Below are 16968 nucleotides of genomic sequence, written 5' to 3' on the forward strand. Positions count from 1 at the left end.
TAAGAGGGTTTAATTTATTTTTATCTTTTCCAAGGATTGAATTAAGAAACAAATAGTAATTACATCTTTCAAATGGGCTCAAACATTTAAGTGATGGCTAATGAAGCAGTGATCACCCTTGAGGTCAGTGTGGTTTTCCAAACAGTTACTTGGAGCTGCCCCCACTAATTTTTGCAAATTTTAGTTGTTTCTTAATGTAGAAATTTTTCTATAGATCTTTGCAATTTCCCTCTCGTAATTCTCAATGATATGCTGTAGGTTTTTGGTCCCTGTGTCATACTTGAAAGGAAAGTTTTGCCCTCTCCTAAATTGACACTTGGGAATCGGTATGGCATTCATAGGCTGTAAATTTAACAAATTACTATCGTACAAAGTGTTATAAATTTATAAGGCATATTAATACTGAAAATTTTGCCTGGATCAATCAAGTCTTCCAAGAATGTTATCGGTAGTGCAATGTATCACTCAAAAATTGCGATTATAAGTTGGGTTTGAGATGAAAAATTTAGGAACAAAATTAATTTTTCAAACCACTTTTTATACCATTCACCCAAAGAATGGGGTGGAGGTGGCTAACACTGATGGGTCAGTCCTCCTGCAGTCACATAAGGGCTTTCAGCTGAATTACGCAAAATGAGTATTAAGTTTGTTTTATTAACTTTATATTTAAATTCCAACACATTATACAGTAATATTCCCAAAAAGACTTATGGGAAAATATTGCAGTATATACACTCCAAAAAATATGCAACCACCTGTATGATGAATAAGCAAAAAATGTTTATGATTATCCCCAGCATAAAGAAATGAGATTGTATTAAGGGGGAACTTATTATTCAGTGTAATAGATATCTAGTAGCTATACTTTTATTTCTTTAAATGCCAAACTTTACAAATTGTCCAAGTATATTAAATCTTATTGAATATATAGAATAAACAATGTCTGAAATAAATTTATGTAACCAAGAAATATATTTTTTATAAACTTTTTTTGGGGGGTTTTGTATTTTATTAAAAAATATACAATATAAAGTTTTTCATGGATCCTCAGACGTAGAGAATGCTTCACAAGTTCCAGTGTTTCTGATGATCATAGGGACCTCCCCACCACCTTCGACATGCGCTGCCCTTGACAAACCAACTTTCTATATCGGGATAGCTGCCAGTATGATCTCTAGCCTTGAAAGACAACATTATACCAGCTGCTTCAGCTCCCGACCTATCGGAAAATATAAATACTAGTTATGAAACCATGCAATTTCAAAAGTTCAATATATATTTGTTCCTATATGAATACAAACCATTGTTCTTTACTATAGGAATAGAATAATAGTGTAGGCTGGAATACAGCTGTTAAACTTGAGACCTCAACAACTGGCAGGGTAGTTACCATGTCGGCCGCAGGGAGGCGGCAGCTCACTCTAACCTCGACTGAATTTCAGCTGTCACAGAGAGAACTTATTCCTCTTGGTTGTAAATATTTGGCAGTTTATACTTTTGTGCATTAACTTTTTTTTCTTTTCAGGAGTGTTTGCCAATTGTTTGTGATCAAGTCCTGGAATTCTGCCTAAGACCTGCAAGACCTTTACGAGCAATGTTGAGGTAGACCCCGATAAGTTAAAACGCAGTGCTGAGAGTACGAATGCCCTGAAACCTTACCTTGTGAGAGTGTAGGGAGTGGACATCCTTTCAGTGGGTGGTGTTCAGCAGGAAAAAGAAGGCCAAAATGGACTCTTCCTTGAAGTCTAAAAAAATCCAGGCCTGCTTCTTATTCTCCCGAAACTCTCCCTTCGGAGTCTTCTTTGCCGTCTTCTGCTGGAAGGCAGTCAGGTAAGATCAATGATCAACCAACTTGTGGACAATGTCAGGGACAGGGATACTCAGTCGTTTCCCCTAGTGAGAAGGCGTTGCCTCCTTCTTAAAGGGGGCTCCACAAATTCTTCATCTTCTCTTGTCTTACAGAGTATGGACGCCCTTCGACTGTTGTGGCCTTCCCTGGGCATTCCAAGCTCACCATCACAGAAGTTTCAATGTTTCTTGGAAGAGAAACATCGACAGAACACCGAGTTGATGTGGTCTTCTTTGCACCAAGCTGCTCTTGGCCCCGCAAGTACCTCTTCAGATCATCACCTGTCGGAGTCCGCTCCTAGTCAGTCGGCTTCTACTTTTCCTACTCAACATTCACAAGGAGTTTCTCTCAACTCTTCTTAGCCTTCTCACAAGGCCATCTCCCTGCCTGGGCATAATCCCTCCTCTTAGAAGGGGGATTTGTGGATCTGTCTAGTAAATAAGAACCGATTCCTTGCCTGCGGGATGCTTCCCAACCTTTCCTTCGTCTGCTCATCAATTAACTTCTAGACCTCCACTTGTGCTCTTCTGATGCTTCCTCGTCTTCTCCCCGCAGATGATACCAGCACTCTACGTCACCATTGAGGACTTCTCCCTGTCGGAGGACTTTTAGGCCCCTCGCCCTTGCTACCAGAGCTCATCTTTGCATTCCAGACAATCTCCTGCTCTCTATGCTAGATCCGCACATTATAGACGTTCTTCTCAACACAACAGATGGGACTCTCCTTCTTCACTAGCTGGTCAAACCTTGCCCTTGCAACCATCTTGGCCCTGATGAAGTTTGACCATCTTGCAACTTACGTCTTTCCACTTTTACTGCAACGCTCATATATTTTCACCTCACTCCAGCGTTTTGTCAAGGAGACCTTCAGGTAGACATCCTCCTTGAAGTTCTTCCCCTTCACTTAAGTATCACCCTTCAGAGGGAACAGGAACCTTCACCTGCAAGAGAGAGAGAAGGTAAAAGCTTTGCCAGATCTTTCAGAAGGACCTCAGTTTCATCAACCCCTGTTGGCCATTGAGAACCCTGCATTGGGCAGCACCATCCATCTGCAAGAGACGAAGGCTCCAGTTTCATCCAGACCCACCACTGCTGTTCCAATACTTTTCATTCAGCCAGATAATCAAATTGCTAGGCCTCATTTCAGGTGTCGAAGGAATCAAGACCCTGTCACACCACATCGTGGGGACACCAGGCCTTGCATGCATAAGGGCTCTCCCTTTCCCCAAGGGAGATTTCTCTGTCGGACATTTACAGGCCGATTCCCATCACCTTCTTTGACGGACACCCAATACCAGTTCACAAGTAGTTTGTTCCACCTCCTTTCACTGCTAAGCCATGGGACCCGCCAAATGGGAAGCAACGGCCTTGAGGGAAAACACAAGTTAACAACTCGCAATGATCCCAGACCCCCAGAACAGATGTAGGTTTTCAGGATCTGGCATACGACTAGCAGACTGTTGCCTCTGCAGTTTTTTTTCCAGACTCAGGATAGCCAGGAGTCCTACATTGACATTGTACACCAACAGGAGAGCGATTCGGACGGAGTCGGAGTTTTCAATGAGTGACATTTCCCCTGCGGTCCAAGACTTCTTTCTTTAAGGAGGAAGAAGCCAAGCCAATCTTCCTTGTGGTGTATTGAACGATTTGCCTGGTTATTGGAGTGGGGAATCTCGACCTTCTTCACCGAAGGACAGGAAATTAGTCTGATTTTTGGTATGGCTCTCTCCTTTTGGTGCCAAGCCCAGATTGGAACTGCTTTAGACCAAGCTCCCTAAAGGCATCTTTAAGAAGATAGAGGACTGGGTTACCGGAGAGAAGTCCTTAAGATCTGCATGCTCCTGTCGCTTGATTCCAACCCTTATGCCAAAACAGCGTAACTACTTCACCTCTTCTGAACCCCAGGCTGCTTTTCAGACAGACTCCTCTACTCCTGTTTCTTTCAGCCAGACGGAAGCTTCGAGCATGGATTTGATCACCATGTACGCTCTTCAAGCTGCATCATGGATTGACAACTGGTCAGAAACAGTTGGCTACCTGGGCAGCACAGAAGATATTTCTAGATCTAAAAAGAAAGAGGAAGGCCCTGAAAAATATCCTTTCAGGGGTCAAAGCAGTGGAATACCTACTGTTCCACGTCACTATCAGATTCCACATAAATGTTGGAAAACTAGAATGCTCAAACCTGAGTAATGTATCACTGAAATAGCTCATCACGTTTTCCCCAGCATAACTCCCTTGCAACAGTTCCATAACTCCCATATTATCTAAAGTTTTTGAACGTCTTCTGGCAAAACGTCTTAATAGGTTTGCTGAAGGTAATCATCTATTCCCTAGTTTGCAATTTGGTTTTCGTAAAGGCCTTGGAGCATGTGATGCCCTTCTTACAATCTCCAATGCAGTACAGAAATCCCTTGATTGTGGTCGTGAAGTTCGTATGATTGGCCTTGATTTTAGTGCTGCCTTTGACCGTGTTAATCATGAGGCCCTTGTTTTCAAACTGAAACAGTTGGGAGTGGGTGGGTCGTTTCTTAGCATTATTATTGATTTTTTAAGTAGTAGATCTCAAAGAGTAGTTGTTGATGGGCACCATAGTGAGTATAGGAATGTGATATCCGGTGTTCCACAGGGTAGTGTTCTTGGCCCATTACTTTTCATACTATATACACATGACATGTGGTTTGGCCTAGAAAATAAGCTTGTTGCATATGCAGATGATGCTACTCTCTTTGCATCAATTCCATCCCCTGAATGTAGACCTGGGGTTGGTGAATCCCTTAATAGAGATCTAGCTAAAATTAGTGTATGGTGCAAGTTATGGGGTATGAAGTTGAATCCTAACAAAACTCAAAGTATGATTGTAAGTAGGTCAAGGACGGTGGCTCCTCAACATCCGGATCTCAGTATTGATAATGTTTCTTTAAATTTGTATGACTCTTTCAAAATTTTAGGTGTGATTCTCGACAGCAAATTTACTTTTGAGAAACATATAAGGTCTGTGTCTTCTTCAATTGCACAAAAAATTGGCTTATTGAGAAAGTCTTTTAAGATATTCGGTGATCAATCTATTCTGAAGAAGTGTTTTAATTCTTTTATTCTACCTTGTTTTGAGTATTGTTCTCCTGTCTGGTCTTCAGCTGCTGATTCTCATCTTAATTTGTTGGACAGAAACTTACGGTCTATTAAATTTCTTATTCCTGATCTAGATATTAATCTCTGGCACCGTCGTTCAATTAGTTCATTATGCATGTTGCATAAGATTTTTCATAACTCTGACCATCCTTTACATTCAGATCTCCCTGGACAATTCTATCCTGTTCGTAATACTAGGCTGGCAGTTAATTCTAATAGCCAGGCCTTTTCCATCATAAGACTCAATACCACGCAGTACTCTAGAAGTTTTATTCCAGCTGTTACCAAGTTGTGGAATGATCTTCCTAATCGGGTTGTTGAATCAGTAGAACTTCAAAAGTTCAAAGTTGGAGCAAATGCTTTTTTGTTGACCAGGCGGACATGAGTCTTTTTATAGTTTATATATGACATACAGTATTTGTTTTTGAAGTTGTTAATAGTTTATATATGACATATCTGTTATGACGTTGTTACTTTTTTTAGAATGATTTACTGTTAATTTGTTCTCTTCACTTATTTATTTCCTTATTTCCTTTCCTCACTGGGCTATTTTTCCCTATTGGAGCTCCTGGGCTTATAGCATTTTGCTTTTCCAATTAGGGTTGTAGCTTGGATAGTAATAATAATAATAATAATAATAATAATAACAGAAAACTAGTATCAAGAGACCCAGGACTCTAATGCAGAGTGCTGTTCCACTCTTTCAGCCTGAACCCTTTACCTTGGGTAGTTACCTCACCTCACAACTAGTGTGGGGATACATGCAGAGCAATTAGAGGAATTGACGGTTGTACTGTGCGGAGAACTGAACTATCCACATCCAATAGTCCAGGTACCACCTCTCATTTATCAACTCTTCCCCTCCAACATCATCATCATCATACAGAAGGTTATCACACTCCAACAGGAGCTCCAGAAGATGAATGAAAAGGATACTCTCCAGACGGTCGACTCTTTTTTGTCAGGAAGTTTGGAGGCTAGAAACCCATCATCAACCTCTCAACTCTGAACTTGTTCATCAGGCCGACCAAATAGAAGAAGCGAGACAGAGCCCATGGTTGTTCAAACCAGGAGACTTTAGGTAACTCTTGATCAGAAAGATGCCTACTTTGAGATCCTGATACGTCTGGTGTCCATGATTGTTGTTGAAGATTGCCTGGCCCTTTTGGCCAGACACGGGCTTTTGCAATCTTGCAGCCCGTAGTGTGTCCATGAAGTTCCTGCGTGTATTAGTAGACGAACAAGTATACCATTTAAGGTCCTCTGCTTCAACACAGATGCTTCCACAGAAGGTTAGGGGTTACCTAAGCCAACAGTTCAAGTGTCGGGACTGGTCGGAGGTAGATCGTCTACAGCACACTCGACTTCTGATTCAGGGACATTCAGTGGTGCTGATGAGCAACAACACTACTGTGCTGTCCTGCATCTGTAAGAAAGGTGATACAGTTTCCTATTAGCTGTGTCAGTTGGCAATAGAGAGACTGCAGTAATCAGAGGACAATACGATCTCTCTCTCAGCCCGTTTCATCTCGGGAAGAAGAAACATCTTAGCAGATTAACTGAGGAGGACGACTCAGATCATTGGTGGAGAATGGTTCGAGTCCTCAGATAGCGACTAGAGTTATGACTTTGTGGGGTTCTCCAACCATCGATCTTTTCATCACCTCACTCAATGCAAAGCTACCCATATACGGCTCCCCAGTTCCAGATCCTGCAGCGGCATCTGAAGATTTTACCAAGGTACAGTGGTCATAACGACTGGTGGTTAAGCTTTGCCCATCCTTCAGTCAGCTAGACACACTCTTTTGACCATAGGACTGAGACTTGCAGGGGGGTTAAGGTAGGAAGGATAACTTGAAGTGATACTTGAAAGATTTTGAAAATACAAAATATTGTTCTTTAATAGGAGACTCATCCTATGAACCAAAATTTGCCTGGTTTAACTTTACCCTGGAATTTCAGTAAGCTACCAGACCCTATTAAAGGATGATGATTTATATTACTGTAGGAACTAATGAAGTATGTCAAAGAATACAATGCCTTAAACTAGCAAGGGAACTCTAGCTTTTAAGAGTAATGAATGTAAATTTGAGAAGCAAACACAATGAAAAGGTTGAATAGCTTCATAAAGGAATATAAGGAAAAATATGTATAAGGTCATTGTATTTCAAATTATCCTTTCCTTTAACTAAAGTTAACATAATTTTTGGAGGTATGACAAAATTTGATAGTTAAATGATAGATAAAATTAAAAAAAAGTCTCACTGTAAAACTTTATGATAAATATGTAAAAAAATCTTATGCACTCCACTTCAAGGTAACTACACTCCTACACTCATAATATATAAGTAAGATCCATAGGAATAGCAAAAATTGTACCTTATACTGCAATACCTTCATGAAACTAGAGAATAATAGAATAGTACTCTACAATACCTTCATTTATGACAAATGCCATTACTTACATATTAACAACTGGTGGCTTCAGGCTTGTGCGATTATGTAGTTTAGTGCAAAGATCACAAATGAGGGGATTAAACGGATGACCAAGCTCAATGTCATAGTAATTCTTCCATTCTAGATACCTGTAATAAATAAAGTAAACTTTAATTGCAGATTTTTCTAACAGTTATACTTCAATACTGATTAATTGCAGATTTTTCTCACAGTTATACTTCAATACTGAATGGTTCCCTGGTCTTAGTACCAGGTCATGTGGCCCAAATTCTTAATCTATCTACCATGCCATATATCTGTATTTTCATAAGGCTCTCCAGATGTATATGATCTTACATGAAGGCTGAAAATAAGATTGCAAGTTGCAGGAGTTGGAAAGTTAAGTAGGAAGAGAACAAAGGAAAGGTATGAAAATTTGAAGGAAAAGAGCAGGGTAACTGAGCCAAAGGACTGATGCAATGAATCATTGGTATTATTTACTGTCTTCCATGTAGGACACACTGTAAGCATTATACTGTACCCGTAAATGTATATAATAATGGAGCATATTTCAAGGGGATTAACTGGTGATGAAGTGTGGGAGCACGCTGGCCAAAAAAATTGACCCCACATAAAAGTGGGAAAAGATGCAGACAAAGATGATGATTTCAAGGATTTTCAAAAGGTACTTTGCAAGACTACAGGTCATTCAGTAACAAATTTTAAAATGTATTTTTGTGGGCATTCATACTTCATAAAAATATCCTAAGGAAATTCGGAATCTCAGTGTGTTTTCAAGCTTCAAACTTTCATATATTATACAAAACTGTTTTCAAAATAAAAAACTAACACTAAACACCTCAATTAAATTTACACAATTTAAAGAAAAATCTTGATTATACATCCCCTCAGCCAATACCTAAAGCCCAGCCATCTTGATAAGAAAACCATATTTCTCTAAGGTAATGCTCAGCTATTAAGCTGTCACATACTATTTCCAAATAAGACTACTAAAGATATTACGAGATACAGCTGCACTTCTAATATCATGAACCCTAACCTTCAAGTCTCTCTTCTAAATTGATCCAATTCTCTGTGAAGCTCTAAGGCTAAACTTTTAATAAGAAATTACAGGATTCTTGGAAAGATGATTTAAAACCTTCACCCTACGAAAGAAATTAAGAACTTTTCCTTGATTATAATTAGTCTGGTCCAGATAGCTCTCACAGTGCATCAAAATCTATTCTCTTGACCTATCACAAACTTTCTTTTCCAGAGGAAATATAAAATATTCCCCATCATCCTAAAATAATTCTTAGCTAGGAATGTAGGTAAGAGATAAGATCCACTTATTTTCCGCAAGATTATCATTATAAAAAAGAGCTTGTATTTCACAAATGCATTTAAGTGTAGGAAGCAAGATTTAGCTGTGAAACCTTTAAAATAAAATTTTCATGTAGCTGGAGTCATCTAAATATTAAAAGAGTTAAATATAAAAAATTTTGATTAATTTGTATTTTTCCAAACTATATAACCCTGAATACTTTAATATGAGTATGATTTCAGCATAGCTGGAACTCGACAATTAGAAATTCTAACAAGGTGTTGGTAATGAAAGGCAATTGAAAGGGAAGTTCCAGCCCCTCGCCAGCACACTGAGTAGCCACTTTGACCTTTACCTAAGACTTAAGGGGTGGTTGAGGCAGGAAGTAAAGCTAAATGGACTCGGGTTTACATAGTGAGGAAAAATACATATTACTTTAAAAATCTGAGTTGTTCCTAGATGTATACAAACCCTTGTCCTTTAATAGGTGATGTATCAAGTCCCTGTAACATAGCTGGCTGGTATAAAATCCCAGGAGAGGTGAGAGAATATTGACTCGTGTTCACCTCCCATCACCGGAGAAAAGATTCTCGGGTGATAGACAACGTTTCTGTCCAGCAACAGAAGGTCACTGAAGAACCTCTTATCTTAAGATGAATATGTCTGAAAAGTGTGGTCAATTAGAAGTAATGGGGTTGTTTACATTCGTGTCCATCCTCCCCCTCGTAAGGAGGATGAGAGATATACTTCTACATAAAGTATACAGTACACTTAAAAAGAAAACTGCTCGGTACGTATGTTCTCCTAGATCAATGTCAGATGCAACGAATAAACAGGAAAAAGGGCCAGACATTCTTACCTCTCATTGTAGATAGTGGTCGCAATGACCACTATCTTTGCCAAGATGCTTCTTGTCTTAGGAAGCAGCTAGGTTTGGTATACAACCTGCTGACAAACAACCACAGGTCCCAGTGAAAAGGTATTTAGATTCCTGTGGGTATACTGCCCAGAGATATAGCATTTGCAATGACCACTATCTTAGCTAAGATTCTTCTCGTCTTATGAAGCAGCTAGGTTTGGTATACAACCTGCTGACAAACTACCACAGGTCCCAGTGAAAAGGTATTTAGATTCCTGTGGGTATACTGCCCAGAGATATAGCGGTCACAATGACCATTATCTTAACCAAGATGCATCTTGTTATATAAAGGAGCTAGGTTTGGTATATTGTACAACCTGCTGAGAAACTACTACAGGTCCCCGTGAGAACGTATTCAAGAACCTGTGAGTATACTGCCGAAAGATAGTTAGCCATGAAGGTTGTCTGGCATTTCTAGACTCCAACTTTTAACACTTATTAACATGTTCTTATCTAAAGCCAAGGCAAAACAAATCTCTGACTTCATAAGCGAACTTGTGCGGGTTCTTCCAAATCCTCAGCACAAGGAGGAAGCGCACTCCTAGTAGCTTCTCGAAGCCAGAAGGAAATGATATTCTTGGAGATCTTCTCGAGTCTCCCTATACTAACAAAGGTATCACCTAGCGCCTTCACAGGAAAGCGAAGTAAATCCTACGAATCATTGTTTTTATCTTTAAGGGAAAAAGACTCGGGATTCTACACTTTCGCCAAAAAACTCAGGAATGAAAGAAAATGTTTCCATCGCTCTGTATGATTTGTGGCATATGAAATGCCACGAAGTTTTTCTGCATACTACACCGTGCGTAAAGCAAGGTTAATTTGAGAGGATAAAATACCTTACTAAAGAGATGAAAATTAGATTAAAAGAGGGCTTACTAAACTGGTTTTTATTATTCACTTCCTACTTACAAGAAGTGATGTGCCTATGTTCAAGAGACTTGTTTATGCAAGAGAGGTATCAACCCTTACAATCACCAAGAGAAAAAACTTGTGATGAGCTAGTGGCTGAGATTGCACATAAAATAAGTATAAAAACACAAACCTGACATATGGAGTCACAGAGAGCACATTTGATCATTTCATGGTCAACTAAAGGCTGAAGAAACAATGAGACATACGCAGTATGTTGTTAGACACTAGTAAAGCTTATAATAAAGGCATTAGTATATTGGAAGGAAAGAAAAAACAAATTTCTTAATTCTAAGGGGGTAACGACGACATTCCAAAAAAATGCGGAGATGAAAGCAATATAAACATCATGGAAGGTTCAAGGAAATAACATTCTCTTTTCAAGTGAATTACATACCAATCAAAGGTTTAAAACTAAATATTGCCAAATTCTAATAAATCCTCTTTCTTCTATTTAAGCTTCTATTATATTTCTTGAGCCATTTAATCAAAACCCCTTATTTGCAGTTGTTATGAGATTATCCTATTGGCACTTGTAAAAATTACATGAACATAATCCTTGAAATTAACACATACTTGTTATAAATTGTAGCATTTCTAGCGACCATCTTTAGATACTCGGCCAAGACTTTTGGCGACGGGAAATTCAGGGCATTAATGTAGGAGTTGGGAGGAGCAATTGCGTCGTAATTACCTCCGCCAAATACAACCGGTACTACATTCAGCTGCAGTGCCAGAAAGAATTTCTCTGTAACATAATCATCACCTGTAAAAAATATAAATAATACCGTAAGGTTAAAAAACTAAAAAAAAATTGCCATAAAAAAAGATACTGTAATTCCTCATTACAAAAACTGTATTCAATTCATAACCACTAGTAAACACTGACAATGTACATGTATTCTGAAAAAATTAAAATGAACTTACATATAGCATTTTCAAATGCAAAATAGAACATGTATGTTTCAATTTCTGCATTACATACATCCTGGTCAAACGTTCCGAGTGTTTTGAAGGAAATATTTTTCCCACACTTCTTGTGGCCACAACGACCAAAAACATCTATCCTCATGTGCCTGTAAAAAAATTTTCTTATATGAAAATAAGATTTCAAGAGAATTTGTTCACGGTCAATCAGAACTATGAAATTTATATTTTGGTTTTGAAATACAGTACAGTATAAATAAAAAAGGGATTTTGACGAAGGAAAAATCTATTTCTGGGCCCAACCTGTGTCGCTCCGTGAAATGTTCCTTAAAGCACCATTTCAAAGGTATAAATACTGCTAAATATACAAGAGAAAAAAAGTTGTATGGAATGCTAGGAATATACCCAGCTCGCTCACCCCTAAAGGGTGTCGGTATTAAAACTGGGGCGAGTGATACCACTACCCGAGGTCCCTTTCCAATTAGACTTATTTGGGAAACTATAAAGTTTGAATTAGCAACTTTCCCTCTTAGTCATATTATTATTAACAAAAAGAAGGTTTACACTGTGATTTGAATTTATTTGATTTATGGAATTTGGTTATATGGGCCTGGTGTTGAAGGTAGGGAGGCCCTTGAGTGCTGAAGTGCAACTGAGGAGAGTTCCCAGTCCATTGTGAAATCCAGTCATATTACAAAGTAAACATTGAAAGATGCTGGATAGGAAGATGGAAGTGTTGACAGGTAAGTTAGAAGACTTAAAAGTGGGTGCTAAAGGGATGCTGCAAAGACCCTTCTGTAATGCCTAAAGTATTTCCCTGAGGTACTATGACAGCTCTGACCTCCTACAAAGGTTCGGGCTATGATTTTTTTGTATTCAATGTATTTCCATTAATCTGTAAAAAAACAGATGTATGTAAGTAACAAATCAATATTATTCATCTTCTTAAGTAGACTTAATAAAGATTATGAAATATTTTGGTATCATACCTCCTAATACAGTACTTGATTAACTGAATTTTTTTTTTTTTTTATTGATAATGCTGTAATGTAAACACTCATAACTAAATAAACAGTGTGTATTTTAAATATCTTGATAGCTGAATTGAGTAATTTAAAAAAAAATATAGTTAAAGAATCTTCCATTGATGACACCAGGTAGCGACTATATTATAATTTGTTCAAATTATCAATCAACTCCAGGATGTCTCAAACAAAGTACAAGCTATGTTAGTTAAGGGTATCTTCAATATGGTACAATCAATAGGGTACCTGATCAACTTTCATATTCATCTGGTCTGGTAAGGCAGGTAACACTAGTGGTAAGATAAATACAACCATCTGAAAAAGCCATAAAATTTTGATAAGCTTCAACTTTGTCTCTACCAAGACACTTCCCCCAATTTTTTGGGGAAAAAGAACAACAAAAGGGGACTTTTCTGCTCTCAACTCCTAGCAGCCTGATGAGTGATCCAGCCAAGTTTGGTTGGTATTGCTAGAGTGCCACAGGCCGCCGTCCTGTCATCCACCAAAAATGAAGCTTCATATGCCAAATCCCCTACTGCTGCTACCTCAGCGGTCACCAAGGCGACCAGAGGAAGCACCAGGGCATATCGAAACTACGTCACAGTCGCTCCCTATTCATTCCTATTTCTAGCATGTTCTTGTGCCTCTCTCACATCTATCCTCCTATCACCTAGAGCTTTCTTCCCTCTGATCATTCACCCGAACCTTGCCCTTCCTCTTGTACTTTTCCCATCACCTCTTACATTCATCACCTTCTTCAGTTGATGACCATTTTCCATTCTCTCTAAATGGCCAAACCCCCTCAACACATTCATATCTACTCTAGCTGCTAATTCATTTCTTACACCCATTCTCACAATCTCTACTTCGTTCCTAACCCTATGTAATCGAGATACACCAGTCATACTTCACAGACATTTTATCTTGAACATATTCAATTTCTGTCTCTCCATCACTTTCATTCCCCACAACTCCGATCCATACATCACAGTTGGTACAATCACTTTCCCATACAGAACTCACTTAACATTCATTCCCAAACCTCTTTTCTTTACCACTCACTTCACTGCCCCCAACACTTTACATCCTTCATTCACTCTCATGTACATCTGCTTCCACTCCACCATTTGCAGTAACTCTCCATACAACACAGCATTCAATCCAGCACCACCCTCAATTCTAGTGCATCTCATAACCTTGCTCTTACCCACATTAACTCTCAACTTCCTCCTCACACATACCCTCCCAAACTCTATTACTAATTAACCCAGCTTCTACGAGTATGCAATCAATACCATATCATCCGCAAACAACTAATTCGCCTCCCACTCATGATCGCTCTCATCTATCAGTTTCACCCCTTGACCAAACACTTGAACATTCACCTCTCTCACAACTCATCATCAAGGAAATTGAACAATTATGGCAAAATCACACATCCTTGTCTCAGTCCCAGTCTCACTGGAAACCACTCACTCCATTTCCTATCCTAGCACATGCTTTACTGCCTATGTATAAACTCTTCACTGTTTGCAGTAACCTTCCACCAATTCCACGCAACCTCATCACATTCCACATTGCTTTTCTATTAACTCTTATCATAAGCTTTCTCCTGATTCCAAAATGCTACATACACCACCTTACCTTTGGCTAAACATTTCTCGCATATCTGCCTAACAGTAAAAACTTGTTCCATACATCCCCTACCTCTTTTAAAACCACCCTGCACTTTTAAGATTGCATTCTCTGTTTTATCCTCAATCCTATTAATTAGCACTCTACCATAAACTTTCCACACTCAAAAAACTAGCTTATATGCACATCTCCCTCACCTTTGTAAAGCGGAACAATACATGCACACACCCAGTCCACTGGTACCATTGACAACATAAAACATACATTAAGCAATCTCACCAACCATTCAAGTACAGTCACACCCCTTTCCTTTAACATCTCAGCCCTCACGCCATCCATACCACATACTTTTCCTGCTCTCGTTTCATCTAGTGCTCTCTTCACTTCCTCTTTCTCATTCTTATCTCCCATCACTAGCACCTCAGCACTTACAACATCAATTATGCCTCCCTATTATCCTCAACACTCAGCAACCTTTCAAAATATTAAGCCCACCTTTTACTTGCCTCCTCTCCTTTCAACAACTTTCCATTTTCATCTTTCACCGTTTCTTCACTTCTCGATCCACCCCTCCTTACTCTCTTTACTTTTTTCCAAAAGATCTGCTTAATTTCTTCATATGAACAACCTAATCCCTGACCCCACCTCCAGTCAGCCGCCCTCCTTGCCTCGGCTACCTAACGTTTTACTTCCACATTTTTCTCCCTATATCTTTCATACTTTTCTACACTTACTCTGCAGTCATTCTTCAAATGACCTCTTTTTCTCATTCATGTTCATCTTCACTCCATTCCACCATTCACTATCCTCCCTTATACTGCCTCCCACAATCCTCTTGCCACACACATTACATGCAATCCCAAAAAAATTTTCTTTTACTAACTTTCCCTCCTCTAGATCACCAGTTTCTCTTCTTTCCACCCTGTCATATGCCACTTCCAACCTTTCTTGATATTCACTTTTTACCTCTTATTTTCAGCTCTTCAACCTTTATTACCTCCGTTTTACATCCCCCCCACTATTTCCTACAACTAATTTTCCTTAATCAAAAAGTGATCAGACATACCATTAGCCATAACTCTAAACATATGCACATCTTTCAATCTTCGAAACATCCTTCTTGTTATCAACACATGATCCAGTAATGCCCATTCTACCACTCTTCCATTTGCCACTCTTACCCATGTATAATTGTTATCTCTCTTCTTGAAAATAAAACTGCTACTTATCACCAGTTTTTGTTCAACACACATATCTACCAGTCTCATTTTCACCTGGTATGCCATACTTGACAATGCCACCTTCTACCTCTCGAGCACACACTCTGGCATTAAGTCATCTATCACAAATAAATACAGTTATCCCTTCTACCTAGTCCTTCTGCACACATAATTCCTCTCAGCATTAATTCCGCTCTTCACTTTTCTCACAACCTGGCCCATACGCACTAACAAAAGCTCAACATTCCCTACTCAACCCCATTAACCTGAATGATACCTCCTTCCATTCCACTTCTTTATTTATCATGCATTCATTCAGCAATAAGGCCACACCCTCTCTTGCTCTTCCTCTTTCAATACCAGACACTCTACCTCTCACTTCACCAAAAATCACTTCACCCTTGCCTTCTATCTTTGTCTCGCACAAGGCCAATACATCCATCCTTCGATTCCAAAACATATTTCCAATCTCACATCTTTTACTCTATAGTACTCCATCCAAGCACATTCAGACATCTCAAAACTAGAGTGTGGGGAGCAGTCATTCTCCCACCAGCTCCTCTTCTTTGATATCTCACAGGAAACTATACAGGAGAGGGGATTGGCACGTCTTTTTTAGTCATCTCTTACTCATGCAGGGATACATTGGTGCTATTCTAACTGTTGGTATCCCCCCGTGACCACAGGGGACATGACATTAATCATACAACATAATGTAAGTATGTAATTCTCCAAAAAATGAGTCAATTTGGTGTTGGCATAGTGATTAAGATCTACTGAAATTTCAAATAATAAAACTCATTCATGCTTACCTTACCAGCTCTTTGACAAACCACTCTCTACGAGAAAGTGTTCCACAATGGCTGACCATCCAGGCTGCAAGCTTAGTTTGACTTTTCTCACTCCAATAGTCTCTCACTAAAAACAAAAATTAATATATATATTATGTATATATACATGAAGATCTCATCTGGTGTAGTGCAACTTTATATAATATTTCTATTAATTCAGAAAATTATTTAGACTATGAAGTTTATCATATGTCATCTTAACTTTGTAGATTGTTAAAAGCTTGGCATTAGAAACTAAAATCTCACGAAGAAAATACATACCTAGCAAAAATTTGGCATACTTAAATCTAAATTTTTATCATTCAAAATTTTAAACAATTAACCATATGGAACCATGCCCAAGATAAGGTATCGCCTTTTAATGATGATTCTACATCTGAATAAAAGGATAATTGTATATGAGTTCTTGGTATCTTTAAAATTAATAAAATACCATTAAAGGTACAGTATTCTTATTTTCAGACATCAAGATTAAAGTTGAAAATACATTTCTGACTAAAATGTACTACAAAAGATAAATTTTAATATCCTGGGACTTCCAGCATCTTTCTTGAGTATAGAAGCTAGTATAACATTTGACTATTCTTATATTATTAAGCCGATCCGCTTATGGTTGGCAAGAAGGATGCAATTTTCAAAGTGATTTTTTTAAACATTACCAACAAATTACTTTATAATGGATTTCTCCCTTGGTTACTTTATATATATTATAAGAAGTTAGATTGAAGGAAAACTGGTTGT

The 16968-nt window shown here is 38.5% G+C and overlaps 1 protein-coding gene across 2 annotated transcripts in view; it reads right to left on the bottom strand.

The window, feature by feature from the left end:
* Positions 1–638: 638 nt before the first annotated feature.
* LOC137634565 (alpha-(1,3)-fucosyltransferase C-like) overlaps positions 639–16968 on the bottom strand; it is a 53937-nt gene continuing 37607 nt past the window's right edge. For both annotated transcript variants that reach the window (XM_068367020.1, XM_068367019.1), the window contains 5 exons: positions 16189–16294; positions 11497–11645; positions 11146–11335; positions 7447–7566; positions 639–1219 (listed from right to left, as the gene is read on the bottom strand). In XM_068367020.1, coding sequence (XP_068223121.1) covers positions 1066–1219; positions 7447–7566; positions 11146–11335; positions 11497–11645; positions 16189–16294 — 719 coding nt within the window. In that variant the 3' untranslated portion in view covers positions 639–1065. The remainder of the gene's footprint in view (positions 1220–7446; positions 7567–11145; positions 11336–11496; positions 11646–16188; positions 16295–16968) is intronic.

Source organism: Palaemon carinicauda, chromosome 44 (genome assembly GCF_036898095.1).
Source record: "Palaemon carinicauda isolate YSFRI2023 chromosome 44, ASM3689809v2, whole genome shotgun sequence".
NCBI lineage: Eukaryota > Metazoa > Arthropoda > Malacostraca > Decapoda > Palaemonidae > Palaemon > Palaemon carinicauda.